This window comes from Oncorhynchus gorbuscha, linkage group LG21 (genome assembly GCF_021184085.1).
Source record: "Oncorhynchus gorbuscha isolate QuinsamMale2020 ecotype Even-year linkage group LG21, OgorEven_v1.0, whole genome shotgun sequence".
In the NCBI taxonomy this organism is placed as follows: Eukaryota; Metazoa; Chordata; class Actinopteri; order Salmoniformes; family Salmonidae; genus Oncorhynchus; species Oncorhynchus gorbuscha.
This window is the reverse complement of record NC_060193.1, coordinates 41,125,206-41,148,929: the sequence shown is the minus strand read 5'-3', so window position 1 is coordinate 41,148,929 and position 23,724 is coordinate 41,125,206. Positions and strand designations below refer to the sequence as shown.

General features: G+C 44.6%; 1 protein-coding gene across 1 annotated transcript; it reads left to right on the top strand.

Moving 5' to 3' along the window:
• Positions 1-512: 512 nt before the first annotated feature.
• On the top strand, positions 513-23,043 carry LOC124007657 (interleukin-10 receptor subunit beta-like). The gene is made up of 7 exons (XM_046318324.1): positions 513-640; positions 923-1,043; positions 17,225-17,397; positions 17,491-17,654; positions 21,639-21,807; positions 22,045-22,193; positions 22,473-23,043. The coding sequence occupies exons 1-7, from the start codon at positions 595-597 to the stop codon at positions 22,704-22,706; spliced, it is 1,056 nt and encodes a 351-aa protein (XP_046174280.1). The 5' UTR covers positions 513-594; the 3' UTR covers positions 22,707-23,043.
• Positions 23,044-23,724: the final 681 nt, after the last annotated feature.

The following is a 23,724-nucleotide window of genomic DNA, read 5'->3' as shown; positions in this document are numbered from 1 at the left end:
GTCTGATTTTTTGTGAGATTTGTTTATGACAGTTTGCGGTTGTAACAATATAACTTTCGACCGTCCCTTCGCCCATACCCGGGCGCGAACCAGGGACCCTCTGCACACATCAACAACAGTCACCCACGAAGCATCGTTACCCATCGCTCCACAAAGGCCGCGGCCCTTGTAGACCAAGGGGAACTACTACTTCAAGGTCTCCGATTCAAGGTCACCGATTGAAACGCTATTTAGCGCGTACCACCGCTAACTACGCTAGCAGTTTCGCATCCGTTACACTGTGGAGCATGTGAGAAACGTATGTACTTTCGGATGATAATTAATTGTTTGGAAGCCCACTGATACCTGATATAATAATGATATGTCAAAATCAGTGGCCTCCACAATGATAATACATCATTTGGGCTAGGGCAACTGTCTCAGTGCCAATGAGGAAATAAGATTGTTCTTCTTTCTTCACTATGCCCGCCCATAAAAAGAGCAGTTATCAGTTTCTTCCCCTTACATTTTGACATTGTGCACATTTAGCAGGCACTCTTATCCAGTGTTACTAAAAGCTGTTGTTACAATTGGAACTCACCACAGAACAATGTGATGGCATTTTATCTTCTTATCACTCTGGGATTTCGATTCATTTCAGGTTTGTGTTTTCAGGCCTCAACTTACTGTAGCCTAGATACAGTAATATGACTGCTGCAGTGTCACTGTTTAACTTTGGATTCCTTTTGACGCCTTTGTAACTTTTGATTCCTTTGTGGCAAGCTAAATCAATCAGACAAAGTACTTGACAGTATTTGACCCAGGTCTGACTCTAGTATTTGAGTGTTATTTCATCTCACTGGTCTCTTGCATCTGAAGAGTGTCTTTCTGTCTCAGTCTAATTCTGGTAGTCAACTGAGTGTTTGTTTCTTTCATTCTATAGCGGAGTCACTTCTGCCTCAACCACAACACGTTGAGGTGGTCTCTTACAACATGGATGCCATAGTTAAGTGGGACGCTCCCCTTACTTCACTGAAAAACCTTACCTACACAGCTGAATACAGGTGAGACACACGCACACGCACACGCACACGCACACACACACACTAAAAAGTATTGCTCATTCTGGATGCAATTTTCCTCCTGCAGTGTCTCAGAGGCATTTAGACTGGTACATCCATTCTTGGACTATACTGGACGAGATCTTTTATCAGACCAAACCGAAGAACAAAATACACACATATATAGATGTAGGATCTTAATTTGATTTTCCCTTACAAAAATGATCAACTGCTCAAAGATTCCATTCATTTTAATGGACATAATAATTCACATTTTATTTTGCTGCAGGATTATTTTCCTACTGTAGGAGACTGGCTCCAGTTAAGATCATACATTTTTATGACACACAAATACTTCTGGTTTAAGTGTTTTGTCTTTGACATCATACTTAGAGGTTGTTCACACTTACTAGCATTTTTAGCAAAAATATCCTCAGCTACACATACTGTGAGAGCAAAATTGCACGATTATGTAATAATACTGTAATTGCATCAAATGGTTGTTTTATGCAACAGAATAGGGCAGAGATTCTTAAACTTGTTCAGCCTGGGACCCAAATTAGAAATGTTGCGTCCCTGGGACAAGCTTAGGAAAATATGCAACTATATGTAAATATCGGTACATTTAATTGCACTTATGCTTAAAACAAATTCAATATAGACAAAAACAAATAACAATTAAATTACATTTTCATATAAATGTATATTCATGTTAATTCTCCCCCATTAAAAACACTCTTAGATATCTGTCTAGGTTGGAACTGTTGCAGTTAAAATACAATAAATCATTTTCATTCTGAACTGGAATAAACTGATTGATCACATCACACAGATGAGGAACAGAATGCACACACATGCTTTTTCATAGGGCAACCCTAACCCTACAGATGCTAAATTATCAGGCCTACTGTACATCTTACTGTAGAAATTATTGTTGAAAGAAAATCAAGGTTGGAACTGTTGCTGTTTGAAATACAGTACATTATTTTCTTCTGAACTGATTGACAAGCATTTCGCTACACTCGCATTAACATCTGCTAACCATGTGTACGTGACAAATACATTTGATTTGATCACATCACACAGATGTAGATCAGAAAACTCACACACACAGTCCTAATGAGAGGTGTGTGGCTGGTTGAAGTTTTCAAAAAAGCATGTCTATTCTGGACTCAGTTTTTTACAGTGCAACACTGAGGTCAAACTCAGCAATGAGACCGTTTCTGTATCTGTTTTTTAAGTATGTCAGAGTTGAGAACCCTGACTCACATAGGTATGTGGTGCCAAACTGGACCAGAACCTCTACTGCTTTCTCAGTCAGGCAGGAGGCCGCTTCCTGCTGTAGATGAGCAACCCAGAACTGTGTTTGCCTCAAAAAGCATCTTACTTCAATCAGTTTATTCCAGTTTAGAATACTAATTATTACTTGTATTTTAACAGCAACAGTTCCAACCTAGACTAGTTTTCAACAATCATTTCTACAGTAAGATGTACAGTAGGCTTGATCATTTTTCATATTCATCTGTACTGTTACTAAGGGTTGCACCATCAGTAACTAGCTAGCTTTTTTTCCTTTGGCTAATGTTAGCTATTATTTGTGTACCTTACAAGGCCACGGGAATGTTTGAAAGAGAAACTCACATCTACTACTATTAGAGTTAGTACTCTGTTATTTCTGCTTATCGCCTGTTATAAAATGACAACAATGCCTTGCTAGCTGACTTACTTTTCCACTGTCAAAGCACTGCTTCCTGAAGCATGATGCTCTGTTCTGAATGAACTCCCTCCTGTTGTCACGCCTTGGTCATTGTATCTTGTGTTTTTGTTATATGTTTGGTAGGCCAGGGTGTGACATGGGTTTATATGTTGTATTTCGTATTGGGGTTTGTATTAATTGGGAGTGTGTATTATTAGGGGTGTGTCTAGTTAGGCTTGGCTGCCTGAGGCGATTCCTAATTGGAGTCAGCTGATTCTCGTTGTCTCGGATTGGGAACCGTATTTAGGCAGCCTGAGTGCGCGTTGTATTTCGTGGGTGTTTGTACCTGTCTTAGTGTTAGTCACCAGATAGGCTGTATTAGTTTCACTCGTTTGTTGTTTTTGTATTTTCAGTTATTTCATGTACCGCATTATTTTTCATTAAAAGTCATAACCTACACGCTGCATTTCGGTCTGACTTTCTTCAAACAACAGACGAACTACGTTACAGAATCGCCCACCATTCACAGACCGAGCAGCGTGTGAACTGGCAGGATCTAAAGGAGGACGTTATGGACGGCAGAAGCAGGGATTATACGACGTGGGAAGAAATCGACAGGTGGGCGGCCGACCCAGAGCGAGTGCAGGAGCCCGCCTGGGATTCCCTACAGCAATGCGAAGAGGGCTATACACATATGGAATCGAAAAGGAAAGCACGGTTATACAGAGCGAGAACCGAAGGTAACGGGGAAAGCGCAAGTATGAGGAGGCAGCACGGCGACGCGGTTGGAAACCGGAAAGTCACCCCAAAAAATTTATTGGGGGGGCTTAGGGAGAGTATGGCTGAGTCAGGAGATAAACCTGAGCCAACTCTCCTTGTTCATCGTGAGGAGCCAAGGAGGAGACCTGAACCAGAGCCAGTGTTAGAGGTGAGCGAAGCAGAGACTGTGAAGGAGTTAATGGGGAAAGTGGAGTGGAGAGTAATGAGGGAGTTGCTAGCTTGGTGCTATAGATATAATATTCGTCCGACGGATCGTGTCGGGGATTTAATAGCACCTGAGTTAGCGCTCTATACTCAACCTGAGGTGCGTGTTAGTCAGCTGGTGAAGTTGGTGCCAGCCTCACGCACCAGGCCTCCTGTGCACATCCCTAGCCTTGCACGTCCTGTGCCTACACTGCTCTCAAGATCTCCAGTACGTCTTCACGGTCTAGCCCATCCTGTGCCACCTCCACACACCAGTCCTCCGGTAGCAGCTCCCCGCACCAGGCTTCCTGTGCGTGTCCTCGCACCAGTACCACCAGTTCCAGCACCACGCACCAGGCCTCCAGTGCGCCTCGCCTGTTCAGCGCAGCCAGTGCTTTTCTCCCCTCCTGCACTGTTGGAGTCTCCCGCCTGTTCAGCGCAGCCAGAGCCTTTCTCCTCTCCTGCGCTGCCGGAGTCTCCTGTCTGCCCAGCGCCGCCAGTGCTCCCAGTCGGCCCAGCGCGTCCAGTGCGCCTCGCCTGTTCAGTGCAGCCAGAGCTTTTCTCCTCTCCTGCGCTGCCGGAGTCTCCTGTCTGTCCAGCGCCACCAGTGCTACCAGTCGGCCCAGCGCGTCCAGTGCGCCTCGCCTGTTCAGCGCAGCCAGAGCTTTTCTCCTCTCCTGCACTGTTGGAGTCTCCCGCCTGTTCAGCTCAGCCAGAGCCTTTCTCCTCTCCTGCGCTGCCGGAGTCTCCTGTCTGCCCAGCGCCGCCAGTCGGCCCAGCGTCACCAGTCTGCCAGGATCCGCCAGAAGTGCCAGTCTGCCAAGATCTTCTAGATCGGCCAGACAACCTGAATCATCCAGGTCCACCAGCCAGCCAGGATTTACCGGAGCCTACTACCTGCCTGAGCTTCCTCTCAGTACTGAGCTTCCTTTCAGTACTAGGCTTCCTCTCTGTACTGGGCTCCCTCTCAGTACCGGGCTTCCCCTCAGTACTGGGCTGCTTCGGTCCCGGGCTGCCCCTCTGTCCCGAGATGCCCCTCTGTCCCGAGATGCCCCTCTGTCCCGAGCTGCCCCTCTGTCCCGAGCTGTTCTTCTGTCCCGAGCTGCTCCTCTGTCCCGAGCTGCCCCTCTGTCCCGAGCTGCCCCTCTGTCCCGAGCTGCCCCTCTGTCCCGAATTGCCCCTCGGTCCCGAGCTGCCCCTCTGTCCCGAGCATCCCCTCTGTCCCGAGCTGCCCCTCGGTCCCGAGCTGCCCCTCAGTTATGTGGGGATCAGGGTGAGGACTATTAGGCCATGGTCGGCGGAGAAGGTGGATTATCCTAGGACGCGAAGGGGAGGAACTAGGACATTTATGGAGTGGGGTCCACGTCCCGAGCCAGAACCGCCACCATGGACAGACGCCCACCCGGACCCTCCATATGCTCTCGAGGTGCGTCCCGGAGTCCGCACCTTAGGGGGGGGTTAGGCCAGGGTGTGACATGGGTTTATATGTTGTATTTCGTATTGGGGTTTGTATTAATTGGCCCTACACCCAAATAAGGGCACTGCGTTCATCCACCTCTGGCCTGCTCGCCTCCCTACCACTGAGGAAGTACAGTTCCCGCTCAGCCCAGTCAAAACTGTTCGCTGCTCTGGCTCCCCAATGGTGGAACAAACTCCCTCACGACGCCAGGACAGCGGAGTCAATCACCACCTTCCGGAGACACCTGAAACCCCACCTCTTTAAGGAATACCTAGGATAGGATAAAGTAATCCTTCTCACCCCCCCCCCCTTAAAATATTTAGATGCACTATTGTAAAGTGGCTGTTCCACTGGATGTCATAAGGTGAATGCACCAATTTGTAAGTCGCTCTGGATAAGAGCGTCTGCTAAATGACTTAAATGTAAATGTAAATGTAATTGGGAGTGTGTATTATTAGGGGTGTGTCTAGTTAGGCTTGGCTGCCTGAGGCGATTCCTAATTGGAGTCAGCTGATTCTCGTTGTCTCGGATTGGGAACCGTATTTAGGCAGCCTGAGTGCGCGTTGTATTTCGTGGGTGTTTGTACCTGTCTTAGTGTTAGTCACCAGATAGGCTGTATTAGTTTCACTCGTTTGTTGTTTTTGTATTTTCAGTTATTTCATGTACCGCATTATTTTTCATTTCGGTCTGACTTTCTTCAAACAACAGACGAACTACATTACACCTGTTTGGTCAGGACGTGTCATTTTATTCAGTTGATGGTTTTGAGACTCAATACTAACATTAAGCACTTCCCCACACAAAACACATTGTGGGCACTCCTCGTTATTTCTCAAAGTTTGTGTGAACGAGAGAGAAACTCATCCCTGTATTTGTATTTCATGACAATTGAGCTCAGTCAGAACTTGTGGCTAGCATGAGTCCATTTGATGATGGCGGTGAGTGATGGCGAGCGGGAATGACAAGTTAGTGGCTGACAGGGCATCATCTGCTGCTGAACGACAGCGCTGCATTGTGTGTCACAGAGTGAAAACTGCAGAAAAAAGATCAGGTGAAACGCAACTGGAGAGGACAGATGAACTTTGCCAAATCAATTCCAGCAATTAATGAAATAACATTTACTTTGAAATAATTATGAATATACTCTAACACATTGCGACCCACCATTAACAGGTCCGCGACCCATACCTAAAGAAAGGCTGGAATAGGGGGTTCAAAGAACACTCTCATTCTCATCTGAGAAGGGACCTCTGGGGGCTTAATGCTGACAGAAGATTTACGATGCCTTGAGTGATAAACCTAACAAACTGCATTCCATAGCATGAGTTTGTGTTTCTGTACTGAGGTACCAGGGTGGAGATGGCTCCAGTATGGATAATTGTGAGAGGAATTTTGTTTTAGGGGCCAGACCCTGAATTCTACATAATGAGAACAGTCTTTTCAACAGATACTGTCTGTTGTGAATTATTAGTATCTTTCATACAAATACTAACCTTTTGACCCATTCCATACATCTGTTGTTTGTCATGAACATTCAAGAGGATGTACTTTGCTATAAAAGGATGTTTCACAAATTCGCTCGTTGGGCTCTCAACGAATCACCTACGGTTGGTTCATTGACAAGCTTCATTATTGCAATAATTCATGAAAGTTATTAATACATTTCGAATAAAGTAATATCCTAATTGGTGATTGATCTGGTCTCCCCTCATTATTTGATTAGAATTTCCATGACAATATACTGCAATGTATACTTGCGAACTTGTCTCGACCATTACGTCTGGAGGTAGGGCATGACACTCACGATAGTTGCCCCCCTGTAAGCAAGGCTGTCATGCTGGTGAAAGAGGACCCAAAAGCGACTTGGCGAAAACAGAGTCTTTAATCCAGTAAAGTAAATACAATCAAAAAAACACAACTTTCACTCGAAATGACGAGGACAAACTGGAGACTCGATCTTGAACAGCAGGTGAACAGCAGGTTGCCTCGGGAAGGCACTTGAACCAGACAGACTCAGACACCTGCTCACCACGCAGCACAGGGACAAGACGTGATAATAAATGACAAAACATGACAGTACCCCCCCACTCACCGAGCGCCTCCTGGCGCACTCGAGGAGGAATCCTGGCGGCAACGGAGGAAATCATCAATGAGTGAACGGTCCAGCACGTCCCGAGACGGAACCCAACTCCTCTCCTCAGGACCGTAACCCTCCCAATCCACTAAGTATTGGTGACCCCGTCCCCGAGAACGCATGTCCATGATCTTATGTACCTTGTAAATAGGTGCGCTCGACAAGGACGGGAGGGGGGAGGGAAGACGAACGGGAGTGCGAAGAAAGGGCTTGACACAGGAGACATGGAAGACAGGATGGACGCGACGAAGATGTCGCGGAAGAAGCAATCGCACAGCGACAGGATTGACGACCTGGGAGACACGGAACGGACCAATGAACCGCGGAGTCAACTTACGAGAAGCTGTCGTAAGAGGAAGGTTGCGAGTGGAAAGCCACACTCTCTGGCCGCAACAATACCTTGGACTCTTAATCCTGCGTTTATTGGCGGCTCTCACAGTCTGTGCCCTGTAACGGCAAAGTGCAGACCTCACCCTCCTCCAGGTGCGCTCACAACGTTGGACAAACGCTTGAGCGGAGGGAACGCTGGACTCGGCAAGCTGGGATGAGAACAGAGGAGGCTGGTAACCCAGACTACTCTGAAACGGAGATAACCCGGTAGCAGACGAAGGAAGCGAATTGTGAGCGTATTCTGCCCAGGGAGCTGTTCTGCCCAAGACGCAGGGTTTCTGAAAGAAAGGCTGCGTAGTATGCGACCAATCGTCTGATTGGCCCTCTCTGCTTGACCGTTAGACTGGGGATGAAACCCGGAAGAGAGACTGACGGACGCACCAATCAAACGACAGAACTCCCTCCAAAACTGTGACGTGAATTGCGGGCCTCTGTCTGAAACGGCGTCTAACGGGAGGCCATGAATTCTGAATACATTCTCGATAATGATTTGTGCCGTCTCCTTAGCGGAAGGAAGTTTAGCGAGGGGAATGAAATGTGCCGCCTTAGAGAACCTATCGACAACCGTAAGAATCACAGTCTTCCCCGCAGACAAAGGCAGACCGGTAATGAAGTCTAGGGCGATGTGAGACCATGGTCGAGAAGGAATGGGGAGCGGTCTGAGACGACCGGCAGGAGGAGAGTTACCCGACTTAGTCTGCGCGCAGTCCGAACAAGCAGCCACGAAACGGCGCGTGTCACGCTCCTGAGTCGGCCACCAAAAGCGCTGGCGAATAGACGCAAGAGTGCCTCGAACACCGGGATGACCAGCTAACTTGGCAGAGTGAGCCCACTGAAGAACAGCCAGACGAGTGGAAACAGGAACGAAAAGGAGGTTACTAGGACAAGCGCGCGGCGACGCAGTGTGCGTGAGTGCTTGCTTAACCTGTCTTTCAATTCCCCAGACTGTTAACCCGACAACACGCCCATAAGGAAGAATCCCCTCGGGATCAGTAGAAGCCACAGAAGAACTAAACAGACGGATGTACTCAAGGTTCTTATGGTCTGTCCAAACGACAAAAGGAACGGTCGCCCCCTCCAACCACTGTCGCCATTCGCCTAGGGCTAAGCGGATGGCGAGCAGTTCACGGTTACCCACATCATAGTTGCGCTCAGATGGCGACAGGCGATGAGAAAAATAAGCGCAAGGATGAACCTTATCGTCAGACTGGAAGCGCTGGGATAGAATGGCTCCCACGCCTACCTCTGAAGCGTCAACCTCGACAATGAATTGTCTAGTGACGTCAGGAGTAACGAGGATAGGAGCGGACGTAAAACGTTCTTTTAGAAGATCAAAAGCTCCCTGGGCGGAACCGGACCACTTAAAACACGTCTTGACAGAAGTAAGAGCTGTGAGAGGGGCAGCAACTTGACCGAAATTACGAATGAAACGCCGATAGAAATTAGCGAAACCTAAAAAGCGCTGCAACTCGACACGTGACCTTGGAACGGGCCAATCACTGACAGCTTGGACCTTAGCGGAATCCATCTGAATGCCTTCAGCGGAAATAACGGAACCGAGAAAAGTAACGGAGGAGACATGAAAAGAGCACTTCTCAGCCTTTACGTAGAGACAATTCTCTAAAAGGCGCTGTAGAACACGTCGAACGTGCTGAACATGAATCTCGAGTGACGGAGAAAAAATCAGGATATCGTCAAGATAGACAAAAACAAAGATGTTCAGCATGTCTCTCAGAACATCATTAACTAATGCCTGAAAAACAGCTGGCGCATTGGCGAGACCAAACGGCAGAACCCGGTACTCAAAATGCCCTAACGGAGTGTTAAACGCCGTTTTCCACTCGTCCCCCTCTCTGATGCGCACGAGATGGTAAGCGTTACGAAGGTCCAACTTAGTAAAGCACCTGGCTCCCTGCAGAATCTCGAAGGCTGATGACATAAGGGGAAGCGGATAACGATTCTTAACCGTTATGTCATTCAGCCCTCGATAATCCACGCAGGGGCGCAGAGTACCGTCCTTCTTCTTAACAAAAAGAACCCCGCCCCGGCCGGAGAGGAAGAAGGCACTATGGTACCGGCGTCAAGAGACACAGACAAATAATCCTCGAGAGCCTTACGTTCGGGAGCCGACAGAGAGTATAGTCTACCCCGAGGAGGAGTGGTCCCCGGAAGGAGATCAATACTACAATCATACGACCGGTGAGGAGGAAGGGAGTTGGCTCGGGACCGACTGAAGACCGTGCGCAGATCATGATATTCCTCCGGCACTCCTGTCAAATCGCCAGGTTCCTCTGAGAAGTAGGGACAGAAGAAACGGGAGGGATGGCAGACATTAAACACTTCACATGACAAGAAACGTTCCAGGATAGGATAGAATTACTAGACCAATTAATAGAAGGATTATGACATACTAGCCAGGGATGACCCAAAACAACAGGTGTAAACGGTGAACGAAAAATCAAAAAGAAATAGTCTCACTGTGGTTACCAGATACTGTGAGGGTTAAAGGTAGTGTCTCAAATCTGATACTGGGAAGATGACTACCATCTAAGGCGAACATGGGCGTAGGCTTCTCTAACTCTCTGAAAGGAATGTCATGTTTCCGAACCCATGCTTCGTCCATGAAACAACCCTCAGCCCCAGAGTCTATCAAGGCACTACATGTAGCACCCGAACCGGTCCAGCGTAGATGGACCGACAAAGTAGTACAGGATTTTGATGGAGAGACTTGAGTAGTTGCGCTCACCTGTAGCCCTCCGCTTACAGATGAGCTCTGGCTTTTACTGGACATGAATTAACAAAATGTCCAGCAACTCCGCAATAGAGGCACAGGCGGTTGGTGATCCTCCGTTCCCTCTCCTTAGTCGAGATGCGAATCCCTCCCAGCTGCATGGGCTCAGTCTCTGAGCCAGAGGAGGGAGATGGTTGCGATGCGGAGCAGGGAAACACCGTTGATGCGAGCTCTCTTCCACGAGCCCGGTGACGAAGATCTACCCGTCGTTCTATGCGGATGGCGAGAGCAATCAGAGTCCACATCTGAAGGAACCTCCCGGGAGAGAATCTCATCCTTAACCACTGCGTGGAGTCCCTCCAGAAAACGAGCGAGCAGCGCCGGCTCGTTCCACTCACTAGAGGCAGCAAGAGTGCGAAACTCAATAGAATAATCCGTTATGGACCGTTCACCTTGGCATAGGGAAGCCAGGGCCCTAGAAGCCTCCCTACCAAAAACTGAACGGTCAAAAACCCGAATCATCTCCTCTTTAAAGTTCTGGTACTTGTTAGAGCAATCAGCCCTTGCCTCCCAGATAGCTGTGCCCCATTCTCGAGCCCGGCCAGTAAGGAGTGAAATGACGTAAGCAACCCGAGCTCTCTCTCTAGAGTATGTGTTGGGTTGGAGAGAGAACACAATCTCACACTGCGTGAGAAAGGAGCGGCACTCAGTGGGCTGCCCGGAGTAGCAAGGTGGGTTATTAACCCTAGGTTCTGGAGGCTCGGCAGGCCAGGAAGTAACAGGTGGCACGAGACGAAGACTCTGGAACTGTCCAGAGAGGTCGGAAACCTGAGCGGCCAGGTTCTCCACGGCATGGCGAGCAGCAGACAATTCCTGCTCGTGTCTGCCGAGCATGGCTCCTTGGATCTCGACGGCAGTGTAACGAGCGTCTGAAGTCGCTGGGTCCATTCCTTGGTCGGTTCCTTCTGTCATGCTGGTGAAAGAGGACCCAAAAGCGACTTGGCGAAAACAGAGTCTTTAATCCAGTAAAGTAAATACAATCAAAAAACACAACTTTCACTCGAAAAGACGAGGACAAACTGGAGACTCGATCTTGAACAGCAGGTGAACAGCAGGTTGCCTCGGGAAGGCACTTGAACCAAACAGACTCAGACACCTGCTCACCACGCAGCATCTGAGGAAAACACGACACGACAGGGCGATACACAAACACAGCACGGTGAATTCTTGACAAGGAACCGACAGGGCAGAAACGAATAACAAGGAGAGAAATAGGGACTCTAATCAGGGAAAAGGATCGGGAACAGGTGTGGGAAGACTAAATGATTGATTAGGGGAATAGGAACAGCTGGGAGCAGGAACGGAACGATAGAGAGAAGAGAGAGCGGGAGAGTGAGAGAGGGAGGGGGAGAGAGAGGGATAGAAAGAGGGAAAGAACCTAATAAGACCAGCAGAGGGAAACGAATAGAAGGAGAAGAACAGGGACAAGGCATGATAATCAATGACAAAACATGACAAAGGCAGCGTAAACAGAAATGTCTCGTCGAGCCAACACTATTACAGTAGAAATTGTAATAGCATAGCAATGTTTTGTAGTTCTGTGGGGTTTGTCGGCGTCTGCAATTCAACGTTATTGTGCATTAATGCCACCTACTGTACTGGACCGCCCCTGCCTCCTACCTGTCCTAAATTAAAAATGTCCCAAGAGAAGTATAAAGAGGGGTTCCTGCAGATGCAGGAATGACTATATTCAGGAACGTCAAGAATTGCTGGATGCAATTGCACCCTCTGAGGGATTCATCAATGTTTTCAATTGCAATTTGCTTTTGATTTCCATGATATTGATACAATGAAGCCTGTTTTGTTCTAGTGTAACTTTAATATGGTAGATAGTGTAAGCCTAAGAGCTCCTATATAGCTTTGGTTCACCGAAACCAGCTACAGCCAGCACGTTTACGTGAGGATACAGAAATTACTTTGTTAAGCTATGTAGATAACATTACCTAGCTGTGTAGCCTATATACAGTAGAAGTCGGAAGTTGACATACACCTTAGCCAAATACATTTATACTCCGTTTTTTCACAATTCCTGACATTTAACCCTAGTAAAATAATCCCTGTTTTAGGTCAGTTAGGATCACCACTTTATTATAAGAATGTGAAATGTCAGAATAATAGTTGAGAGAATTATTTATTTCAGCTTTTATTTATTTCAACGCATTCCCAGTGGGTCAGAAGTTTACATACACTCAATTAGTAGTTGGTAGCATTGCCTTTAAATTGTTTAACTTGGGTCAAACTGTCATGTTTGTCATTTATTATCTTGTCTTGTCCCTGTGCTCCCCATTCTATTCGTTTCCCTCTGCTGGTCTTATTAGGTTCTTTCCCTCTTTCTATCCTTCTCTCTCCCCCCTCCCTCTCTCACTCTCTCGCTCTCTCTTCTCTCTATCGTTCCGTTCCTGCTCCCAGCTGTTCCTATTCCCCCTAATCATCATTTAGTCTTCCCACACCTGTTCCCGATCCTTTCCCCTGATTAGAGTCCCTATTTATTCCTTTGTGTTCCGTTCCTGTCCCGTCGGTTCCTTGTTTTGTATTCACCATGCTGTGATTGTGTTTCGCCCTGTCCTGTCGTGTTTTTTGCCTTCATCAGATGCTGCGTGTGAGCAGGTGTCTCTGTCTACTACGGCCTGCGCCTACCCGAAGCGACCTGCAGTCTGTGGCCGCTTCTCTTGTTATTCCCCTCTACAGACTAGAGGATTTCTGTTATTCCCTGTTTGGATTTGAATAAACTCTGTTTCTGTTAAGTCGCTTTTGGGTCCTCTATCACCTGCATGACACAAACATTTTGGGTATCCTTCCACAAGCTTTCCACAATAAGTTGTGTGAATTTTGGCCCATTCCTCCTGACTGAGACTGACAGAGCTGGTGTAACTGAGTCAAGTTTGTAGGACTCCTTGCTCACACACGCTTTTTCAGGTCTGCCCACACATTTTCTGACAGCTTTTAGACAGGGCTTGTGATGACCACTCCAATGCCTTGACTTTGTTGTCCTTAAGCCATTTTGCCACAACTTTGGAAGTATGCTTGGGGTCATTGTCCATTTGGAAAACCCATTTGCAACCAAGCTTTAACTTCCTGACTGATATCTTGAGCTGTTGCTTCAATATATCCACATCATTTTCCCGACTCATGATGCCATCTATTTTGTGAATTGCACCAGTCCCTCCTGCAGCAAAGCACCCCCACAACATGATGCTGGTATCCTCATGCTTCATGGTTGGGATGGTGTCTTCGGCTTGCAAGCCTGCCCCTTTTACCTCCAAACATAACAATGGTCATTATGGCCAAACAGTTCTAATTTTGTTTCATCTGACCAGAAGACAATTCTGCAAAAAGTAAGATCTTTGTTCCCATGTGCAGTTGCAAACCGTAGTCTGGCTTTTTTATCGCGGTTTTGGAGCAGTGGCTTCTTCCTTGCTGAGTTGCCTTTCAGATTATGTCGATAAAGGACTGTTTTACTGTGGATATAGATACTTTTTAGTTGTTTCCTCCTGCATCTTCACAAGGTCCGTTGCTGTTGTTCTGTGATAGATTTGCACTTTTCGCACCAAAATACATTCATCTCTAGGAGACAGAACCCGTCTCCTTACTGAGCGGTATGACGGCTGCATGGTCCCATGGTGTTTATACTTGCGTACTATTGTTTGTACAGATGAACGTGGTACCTTCAGGCATTTGAAATTGCTCCCAAGGATGAACCAGACTTGTGGAGGTCTATAATTTTTTTCAGAGGTTTTGGCTGACTTTTTTTTAATTTTCCCATAATGTCAAGCGAAGAGCCACTGAGTTTGAAGGTTGGCCTTGAAATACAGTGCCTTGCGAAAGTATTCGGCCCCCTTGAACTTTGCGACCTTTTGCCACATTTCAGGCTTCAAACGTAAAGATATAAAACTGTATATTTTTGTGAAGAATCAACAACAAGTGGGACACAATCATGAAGTGGAACGACATTTATTGGATATTTCAAACTTTTTTAACAAATCAAAAACTGAAAAATTGGGCATGCAAAATTATTCAGCCCCCTTAAGTTAATACTTTGTAGCGCCACCTTTTGCTGCGATTACAGCTGTAAGTCGCTTGGGGTATGTCTCTATCAGTTTTGCACATCGAGAGACTGACATTTTTCCCATTCCTCCTTGCAAAACAGCTCGAGCTCAGTGAGGTTGGATGGAGAGCATTTGTGAACAGCAGTTTTCAGTTCTTTCCACATATTCTCGATTGGACTCAGGTCTGGACTTTGACTTGGCCATTCTAACACCTGGATATGTTTATTTTTGAACCATTCCATTGTAGATTTTGCTTTATGTTTTGGATCATTGTCTTGTTGGAAGACAAATCTCCATCAGGTTTTTTTCCAGAACGGTCCTGTATTTGGCTCCATCCATCTTCCCATCAATTTGAACCATCTTCCCTGTCCCTGCTGAATAAAAGCAGGCCCAAACCATGATGCTGCCACCACCATGTTTGACAGTGGGGATGGTGTGTTCAGGGTGTTGCTTTTACGCCAAACATAACGTTTTGCATTGTTGCCATAAAGTTCAATTTTGGTTTCATCTGACCAGAGCACCTTCTTCCACATGTTTGGTGTGTCTCCCAGGTGGCTTGTGGCAAACTTTAAACAACACTTTTTATGGATATCTTTAAGAAATGGCTTTCTTCTTGCCACAAGCCAGATTTGTGCAATATACGACTGATTGTTGTCCTATGGACAGAGTCTCCCACCTCAGCTGTAGATCTCTGCAGTTCATCCAGAGTGATCATGGGCCTCTTGGCTGCATCTTTGATCAGTCTTCTCCTTGTATGAGCTGAAAGTTTAGAAGGACGGCCAGTTCTTGGTAGATTTGCAGTGGTCTGATACTCCTTCCATTTCAATATTATCGCTTGCACAGTGCTCCTTGGGATGTTTAAAGCTTGGGAAATATTTTTGTATCCAAATCCAGCTTTAAAGTTCTTCACAACAGTATATCGGACCTGCCTGGTGTGTTCCTTGTTCTTCATGATGCCCTCTGCGCTTTTAACGGACCTCTGAGACTATCACAGTGCAGGTGCATTTATACGGAGACTTGATTACACACAGGTGGATTGTATTTATCATCATTAGTCTTTTAGGTCAACATTGGATCATTCAGAGATCCTCACTGAACTTCTGGAGAGAGTTTGCTGCACTGAAAGTAAAGGGGCTGAATAATTTTGCACGCCCAATTTTTCAGTTTTTGATTTGTTAAAAAAGTTTGAAATATCCAATAAATGTCGTTCCACTTCATGATTGTGTCCCACTTGTTGTTGTTTCTTCACAAAAATATACAGTTTTATATCTTTATGTTTGAAGCCTGAAATGTGGCAAAAGGTCGCAAAGTTCAAGGGGGCCGAATACTTTCGCAAGGCACTGTACATCCATAGGTACACCTCCAATTGACTCAAATGATGTCAATTAGCCAATCAGAAGCTACTAAAGAAATTAAATAATTTTATGAAACGTTCCAAGCTGTTTAAAGGCACAGTCAACTTAGTGTATGTAAACTTCTGACTCACTGGAATTGTGATTCGATGAATGATAGGTGATATAATCTGTCTGTAAACAATTGTTGGAAAAATACTGGTCACGCACAAAGTAGATATCCTAACCGACTTGCCAAAACTTTAGTTTGTTAATAACAGGGAATTTGTGGAGTGGTTGAAAAACGAGTTTTAATGACTCCAACCTAAGTGTATGTGATCTTACGACTTCAACTGTGAATAACAAAGTTATAATACTTTACTGTACATTTATATTAATATGTTTATTAACAATTCGTTAACATTACTTGATCATGAATCATGTTGTTAGTTAGCAGGAGTAAGCTGCTAACTTTCACTGTCTCCACATTCTTGTGGATTGTTGCATTATTCAAGAGTGTAATATGGCGTGGTTGAATTATTCAACATTGTTAAATAGTTTGTGCTCCCTGGCTAGTGGCTACTGTGATATTTATGGTCAATTTGAGCTGTGGACAAAGAATTGATAAGGAGAAATCTCTTTCGCCATATCTATCGTACAGGGAATAGGGCAATGCACTTCATTGACATGTTGAAATTTTGCCATAGTGTGAGTGTATCAGTACCATTATGTCTGTGGTTATACAGATGTAGGATCTTAATTTGATCACTCTTTTGTGCCTGAGAATTTTCTCAGTGTATTCAAGGTTTAAAATGTCAGACTTGATTGCCCTAACAACCCCTATAAGAAAATAATAATAATTATACATCCACTTAATAATTCAAATGTACTGTTGCTGCAGGATTATTTTCCTGCTTTAGCAAACTGGCTCGAATTAAGATTCTAAACCTGCATGAGGAACTTCACTGAGAGGGGAAGTTGTGAACAATGATAGGGCATTGATATGACCATACATACAGTATAGGAACTAAAAAAGGTTCCATCTTTTCTGGAAGAGAACAAGACGCACACACCTGCAAAAAAAAAAAAACTTTGGGGATTTTTATAAAACAGGTCGTAACATAACACTGAGAAATTAAGAGAATGAAGAGGATTTCCTGTCGAATGAATCAATTGCATCAGAGCTATTGAGTTTGTAGCTACTTTTTTTGACATTCATTAACAAGTGTTATTGTGGAATACCTTGCCAAATCAGCTGTGTGTTTTCTCCTCTCTACTTAATAGTAAAGCAACATAAAGACACTGTTATTACACATCGATGCCACAAAAAAATGCAATTAAAATGTTAACCTCTTGTTAATGTCTGATACTCAGAATGCCTTCAACTGCCTTCTTCTACACCGTATGTAAAGCCACCAAAGAGCACAGGTGTGACTTCGGTAAACTTCCCAGTTGCCATGGAAATTATCAATTCAGAGTGAGGATAGAGTTAGAGGGAAATACCTCCAGTTGGGCGGAAACCCCAAACTTCTCTCTTAAGAAAGGAAGTGAGTACCAACATGCACTTTGGTGACATTGTTCATTGTAGCTCTCTCATTCTTGACATCCTATCTTTAACTTCCTGTATTGTGTCTCCTCAGCCGTAATTGGTCCTCCAAACGTAACCTTGGTCACCAAGGGAGGAGCTATAGGAGCTGTGGAGGTGAACATTCAGAATCCGGTGCTAAAGATCTCATCACTGAAAGAAGCCTACAGCAAAGTGGAATACAATATCAGATACTGGAAGAAGACTGACAAGAAGGATGTAAGAGAAACATATGACAGTCAAACACACACACAAACACACACACATATACTATTTACATTGAGTGTACAAAATACCTTCCTACTATCACACCCCCTTTTGCCCTCAGAACAGCCTGCATTCGTCGGGACATGGACTCTACAAGGTGTCGAAAGTGTTCCACAGGGATGCTGGCTCATGTTGACTCCAATGCATCCCACGGTTGTGTCAAGTTGGTTGGATGTCCTTTGGGCGGTGGAACATTCTTGATACACACAGGAAACTGTTGAGCATGAAAAACCCAGTAGCGTTGCAGTTCTTGACACTCAAACCGGTGTGCCTGGCACCTAGAACCATACCCCGTTCAAAGGCACTTAAATCTGATGTCTTGCCCATTCAAGCTCTGAACGCACACTTACACAATCCATGTCTTAATTGTCTCAAGGTTTAAAACTACCTTTTCACCTTTCATTTAGAAGCTACAGTGCATTCTGTAGCTCAGTTGGTGGCGCTTGTAACGCCAGGGTAGTGGGTTCGATTCCCGGGACCACCCATACGTAGAATGTATGCACACATGACTGTAAGTCGCTTTGGATAAAAGCGTCTGCTAAATGGCATATTTTTTTTATTCAGACACCTTGACCTTTTCCAAATTTTGTTACGTTACAGACTTATTCTAAAATTGATTAAAATGTTTATTGTCAATCTACACACACAACCCCATAAAGACAACGCAAAAACAGGTTGTTAGGAATGAAAAATGCAAATATCGCATTTACATAAGAATTTTGACCCTTTTCTCAGTACTTTGTTGAAGCACCTTTGGCAGAAATGACTGCCTTGAGTCTTCTTGGGTATGATGTTACGGGAGAATGGGAGTTTCTCCCATTCTTCTCTACAGATCCTTCCAAGCTCTGTCAGGTTGGATGGGGAGCGTCGCTGCACAGCTATTTTCTAGTCTCTCCAGATATGTTCAAGTCCAGGCTCTGGCTGGGCCACTCAAAGACATTAAGAGACTTGTCCAAAAGCCACTTCTGTGTTGTTTTGTCTGTGTGCTTAGTGTCATTGTCCTGTTGGAAGGTGAACCATCACCCCAGTCTGAGGTCCTGAGTGCACTGGAGAAGGTTTTCATCAAGGATCTCTCTGTTCTTTGCTCTGTTCATCTTTCCCTCGATCCTGACTAGTCTCCCAGTCCCTGCCACTGAAAAACATGATGATGCCACCACCATGCTTCACTGTAGGGATAGTGCCAGGTTTCTTCCAGACGTGACGTTTGGCATTCAGGCCAAATAGTTTAATCTTGGTTTCACCAGTCCAGAGAATTTTGTTTCTTATGGTCTGAGAGTCCTTTAGTTGTCTTTTGGCAAACTCCAAATGGGCTTTCATGTGCCTTTTACTGAGGAGTGGCTTCCGTCTGGTCACTCTACCATAAAGACCTGTTTGGTAGGGTTCTGACAAAGGAGGCTGTCTTTTTGGAATGTTCTCCCATCTCCACAGAGGAACTCTGGAGCTTTGTCAGAGTGCCCATAAGGTTATTGGCCATCTCCCTGACTATGGCCCTTCTCCCCCGATTTCTCAGTTGGCTAGGTGGCCAGTTCTAGAAAGAGTCTTGGTGATTTCAAACTTCTTCCATTTAAGAATGATGGAGGCCACTGATCTTCGGGACCTTCAATTCCTTCAACCTCAACCTCCTTCAACCTCATGGCTTGCTTTTTACTCTGACATGCACTGTCAACAGTGGGACCTTACATAGACAGGTTTCCAAATAATGTCCAATCAATTGAATTTACCACAAGTGGACTCCAATCAAGTTGTAGCAACATCTGAAGGATGACCAATGGTATCATGATGATCAATTTCGAGTCTCATAGCAAAAGGTCTGAATACTTAAGTAAAGAAGTTATTTCTGTTTTTAAAAATGTATACATTTGCAAACATTTCTAAAAACGTGTTTTTTCTTTGTCATTATGGGGTATTTATTTATTTCACCTTTATTGTGTGAAATATTGTATTGTGTGAAGATGGATGAGGATGTACAGTGAAGTCGGAAGTTTACATACACTTAGGTTGGAGTTATTAAAACTCGTGTTTGAACCACTACACAAATCTCTTGTTAACAAACTATAGTTTTGCCAAGTCAGTTAGGACATCTACTTTGTGCATGACACAAGTATTTTTTTCCAACAATTGTTGTTTACAGACAGATTATTTCAGTTATAATTCACTGTATCACAATTCCATTGGGTTAGAAGTTTACATAGACTAAGTTGAAAGTGCCTTGAAACAGCTTGGAAAATTCCCCACAATTATATAATGGCTTTATAGGCTTCTGATAGGCTAATTGACATAATTTGAGTCAACTGGAGGTGTACCTGTGGATGTATTTCATGCTTCCCTTCAAACTCAGTGCCTCTTTGCTGAACACCATGGGAAAATCAAAATAATTACCTTCATCCTTGGGAGCAATTTCCAAATGCCTGAAGGTACCACGTTCATCTGTACAAACAATAGTACTCAAGTTTAAACACCATGCAACCATGCAGCCTTCATACCGCTCAGGAAACACGGTCTGTCTCCTAGAGATTAACGTACTTTGAGGCAAAAAGCGCAAATCAATCCCAGAACAACATTAAAGGACCTTGTGAAGATGATGGAGGAAAGGTACAAAAGTATCTGTATCCAGTGTCACACGAGTCCTATATCGACAGAACCTGAAAGGCCACTCAGTGAGGAAGAAGCAACTGCTCCAAAACCACCATAAAAAAACTACGGCTTGCAACTGCACATGGGGACAAAGATCGTACTTTTTGGAGAGATGTCCTCTGGTCTGATGAAACAAAAACAGAACTGTTTGACCATAATGACCATTGTTATGCTTGCAAGCCGAAGAACACCATCCCAACGGTGAAGTACAGGGGTGGCAGCATCATGTTGTGGGGGTGCTTTTGCTGCAGGAGGGACCGGTGCACTTTACAAAATGAATGGCATCATGAGGCAGCAAAATTATGTGGATATATTGAAGCAACATCTCAAGACATCAGTCAGGAAGTTAAAGCTTGGTCGCCAATGGGTCTTCCAAATGGACAATGACTCCAGGCATACTTCCAAAGTTGTGGTAAAATGGCTTAAGGACAACAAAGTCAAGGTGTTGGAGTGGTCATCACAAAGCACTGAACTCAATTCGATAGAAAATGTGTGGGCAGACCTGAAAAAGCGTGTGTGAGCAAGGAGTCCAACAAACCTGACTCAGTTACAGCAGCTCTGTAGGGCCAAAACTCCCCGAATTTATTGTGGGAAGCTTGTGGAAGGCTACCCCGAACGTTTGACCCAAGTTAAACAAGTTAAAGGCAATGCTACCAAATACCAATTGAGTGTATGTAAATCTTGAAAGAAATAAAAGCTGAAGTAAATCATTCTCTCTACTATTATTCTGACATTTCACATTCTTAAAATGAAGTGGTGATCCTAACTGACCTAGAACAGGGGATTTTTACTTGGATTAAATGTCAGGAATTGTGAAAAAATTAGTTTAAATGTTTTTGGCTAAGGTGTATATAAACATCCGACCTCAACTGTATGTTTAAAAAAAAATACATTTTAGAATAAGATTTAGAAATAGGGAAGGGGTCTGAATACTTTCTGAATTCAATGTATGCAATCCATGCCTCAATTGTCTCAAGGCTAACAAATCCTTCTTGAAAATCCTTCCCTTCTTCTACACTGATTGAAATGGGATAATAGCTTTCACCTAAATTCACCTTTTCAGTCTATGTCATGGAAACAGCAGTTATTCCTAATGTTTAAACAGTGAGTGTATATACAAACACACAAACACACACATACTCCCAGTATTTCTCTCACCCACCCACACACCACCCCTCACTCACTCACTCACTCACTCACTCACCCACCATTCACTCACTCACTCACCCACCATTCACTCACTCACTCACCACTCACTCACTCACTCACTCACTCACTCACTCACTCCATGTGTTATCACAGGTGTCTGAGAGAGAGGTGATGACTCAGCAACGTGTTAAGCTGAAGCCACTGGAGCCCAACACCAGATACTGCGTTCAGGTCCAGGTGTACATACCAATGCCGCACAACAATACGGGGCAGTACAGCAAGGCTGCGTGTGTGATGAGCACCACAAACAACACAACCACAGGTGAGCTCTCCACCTCCTCCACCACTTCTCCCTTCTCCCTCACGCACACCCTTCCCCCCTTTCTTCCACTTTTTTTCCCCACCCTTCATAATTTGATGATACCAAAGAGCATTTGTGTTCCTTGTTGCAAATGGAACGTAAAACTGCCTCAGCAAAACAGAAATTTAAATGATCTGTGCCATCAGTTCAGTTTCTGAGGGTCGTTCTAACTGGTGTCCACCTGTGTCTGTGCTTTAGATGGGGAGCGAAGGTTGTCTGAGGGCCTGGTAGTCAGTTTGGTGACGGTAGCTGTGGCTTTTCCACTACTACTCCTAGTCCCCTGGGTCATCTACAAAGGGAAAAGGTTTCTCCATCCCAAGGTTAAGCTGCCTGAGCATTTGAAACAGGTACTGTGTGTGTGCGTGTGTGTGTGTGTGTGTGTGTGTGTGTGTGTGTGTGTGTGTGTGTGTGTGTGTGTGTGTGTGTGTGTGTGTGTGTGTGTGTGTGTGTGTGTGTGCGCACGTGTGTGTGTATGCAAGGGTGCATATGTGCACCCCTGCGTACTTGGTGCACATCTGTGTGGGTCTGTGTTCAATTAATTAATCAATCCATCCATCTATTCACCCACCCATTCATCCATCCATTCATTGGATGGTTGATTGACTGACAGTTCTTCTCCCCCACAGCACCTGATTGATTCTCATCAATACCCTTTCCTGGCCTCGCAGATCACCTCTCCTCTACAAGAGAAGTATGATCAGATCAGCGCTCTGTGTGAGGAAAATCCATACAATGTGCTGACTGACATACCAGAGGACAACCTTTACCATGTGGATAGTGGGGTCTCTGTGGAGATGCCTAAATACTACAATGCTGTTGCTGAAAATGCCAATTTTGACATGCCCTACAAGAATATCTGACAATGGTATCAAGACATGAGCTACTGTAATCATTCTGTATATGGGCATATGGAATCTGAGTATAGCAGGTAGTCATGATGGATTGCAAGCCATTAACATTAGCGTGCCCATTAGGGGCTGAGGCCCCTACCCTTCAACATAAATATTTGAACTTTTAAGTGTTTTTCCTCTTCAATTTTCCTGCTTACAAAACCGTATTCAACTTCATACTTTTTGGTTGCTTTTTTTACATACTTTATATATACATACTACCAGTCAAAAGTTTGGACATACCTACTTATTCAAGGGTTTTTCTTTATTGTTAATATTTTCTACATTTTAAAATAAAAGTGAAGACATTTGTTCAGTGTTATTTCATAGTTTTGATGTCTTCACTATTATTCTACAATGTAGAAAATAGTCAAAATAAAGAAAAACCCTTGAATGAGTAGGTGTGTCCAAATTACAGTATAAATGTACAGTATATCATCCAAATTACAGTATAAATGTATATATATGTGAATATATATGTCTATATATATGTATATACACATAAATATATATATATATATATGTATGTGTATAAATATGTACAGTGGGGAGAATAAGTATTTGATACACTGCCGATTTTGCAGGTTTTCCAACTTACAAAGCATGTAGAGGTCTGTAATTTTTTAAATAATAGGTACACTTCAACTGTGAGAGACGGAATCTCAAACAAAAATCCAGAAAATCACATTGCATGATTTTTAAGTAATTAATTTTCATTTTATCGCATGACATAAGTATTTGATACACCAGAAAAGCAGAACTTAATATTTGTTACAGAAACCTTTGTTTTCAATTACAGAGATCATATGTTTCCTGTAGTTCTTGACCAGGTTTGCACACACTGCAGCAGGGATTTTGGCCCACTCCTCCATATAGACCTTATCTAGATCCTTCAGGTTTCGGGACTGTCGCTGGGCAATACGGACTTTCAGCTCCCTCAAAGATTTTCTATTGGGTTCAGGTCTGGAGACTGGCTAGGCCACTCCAG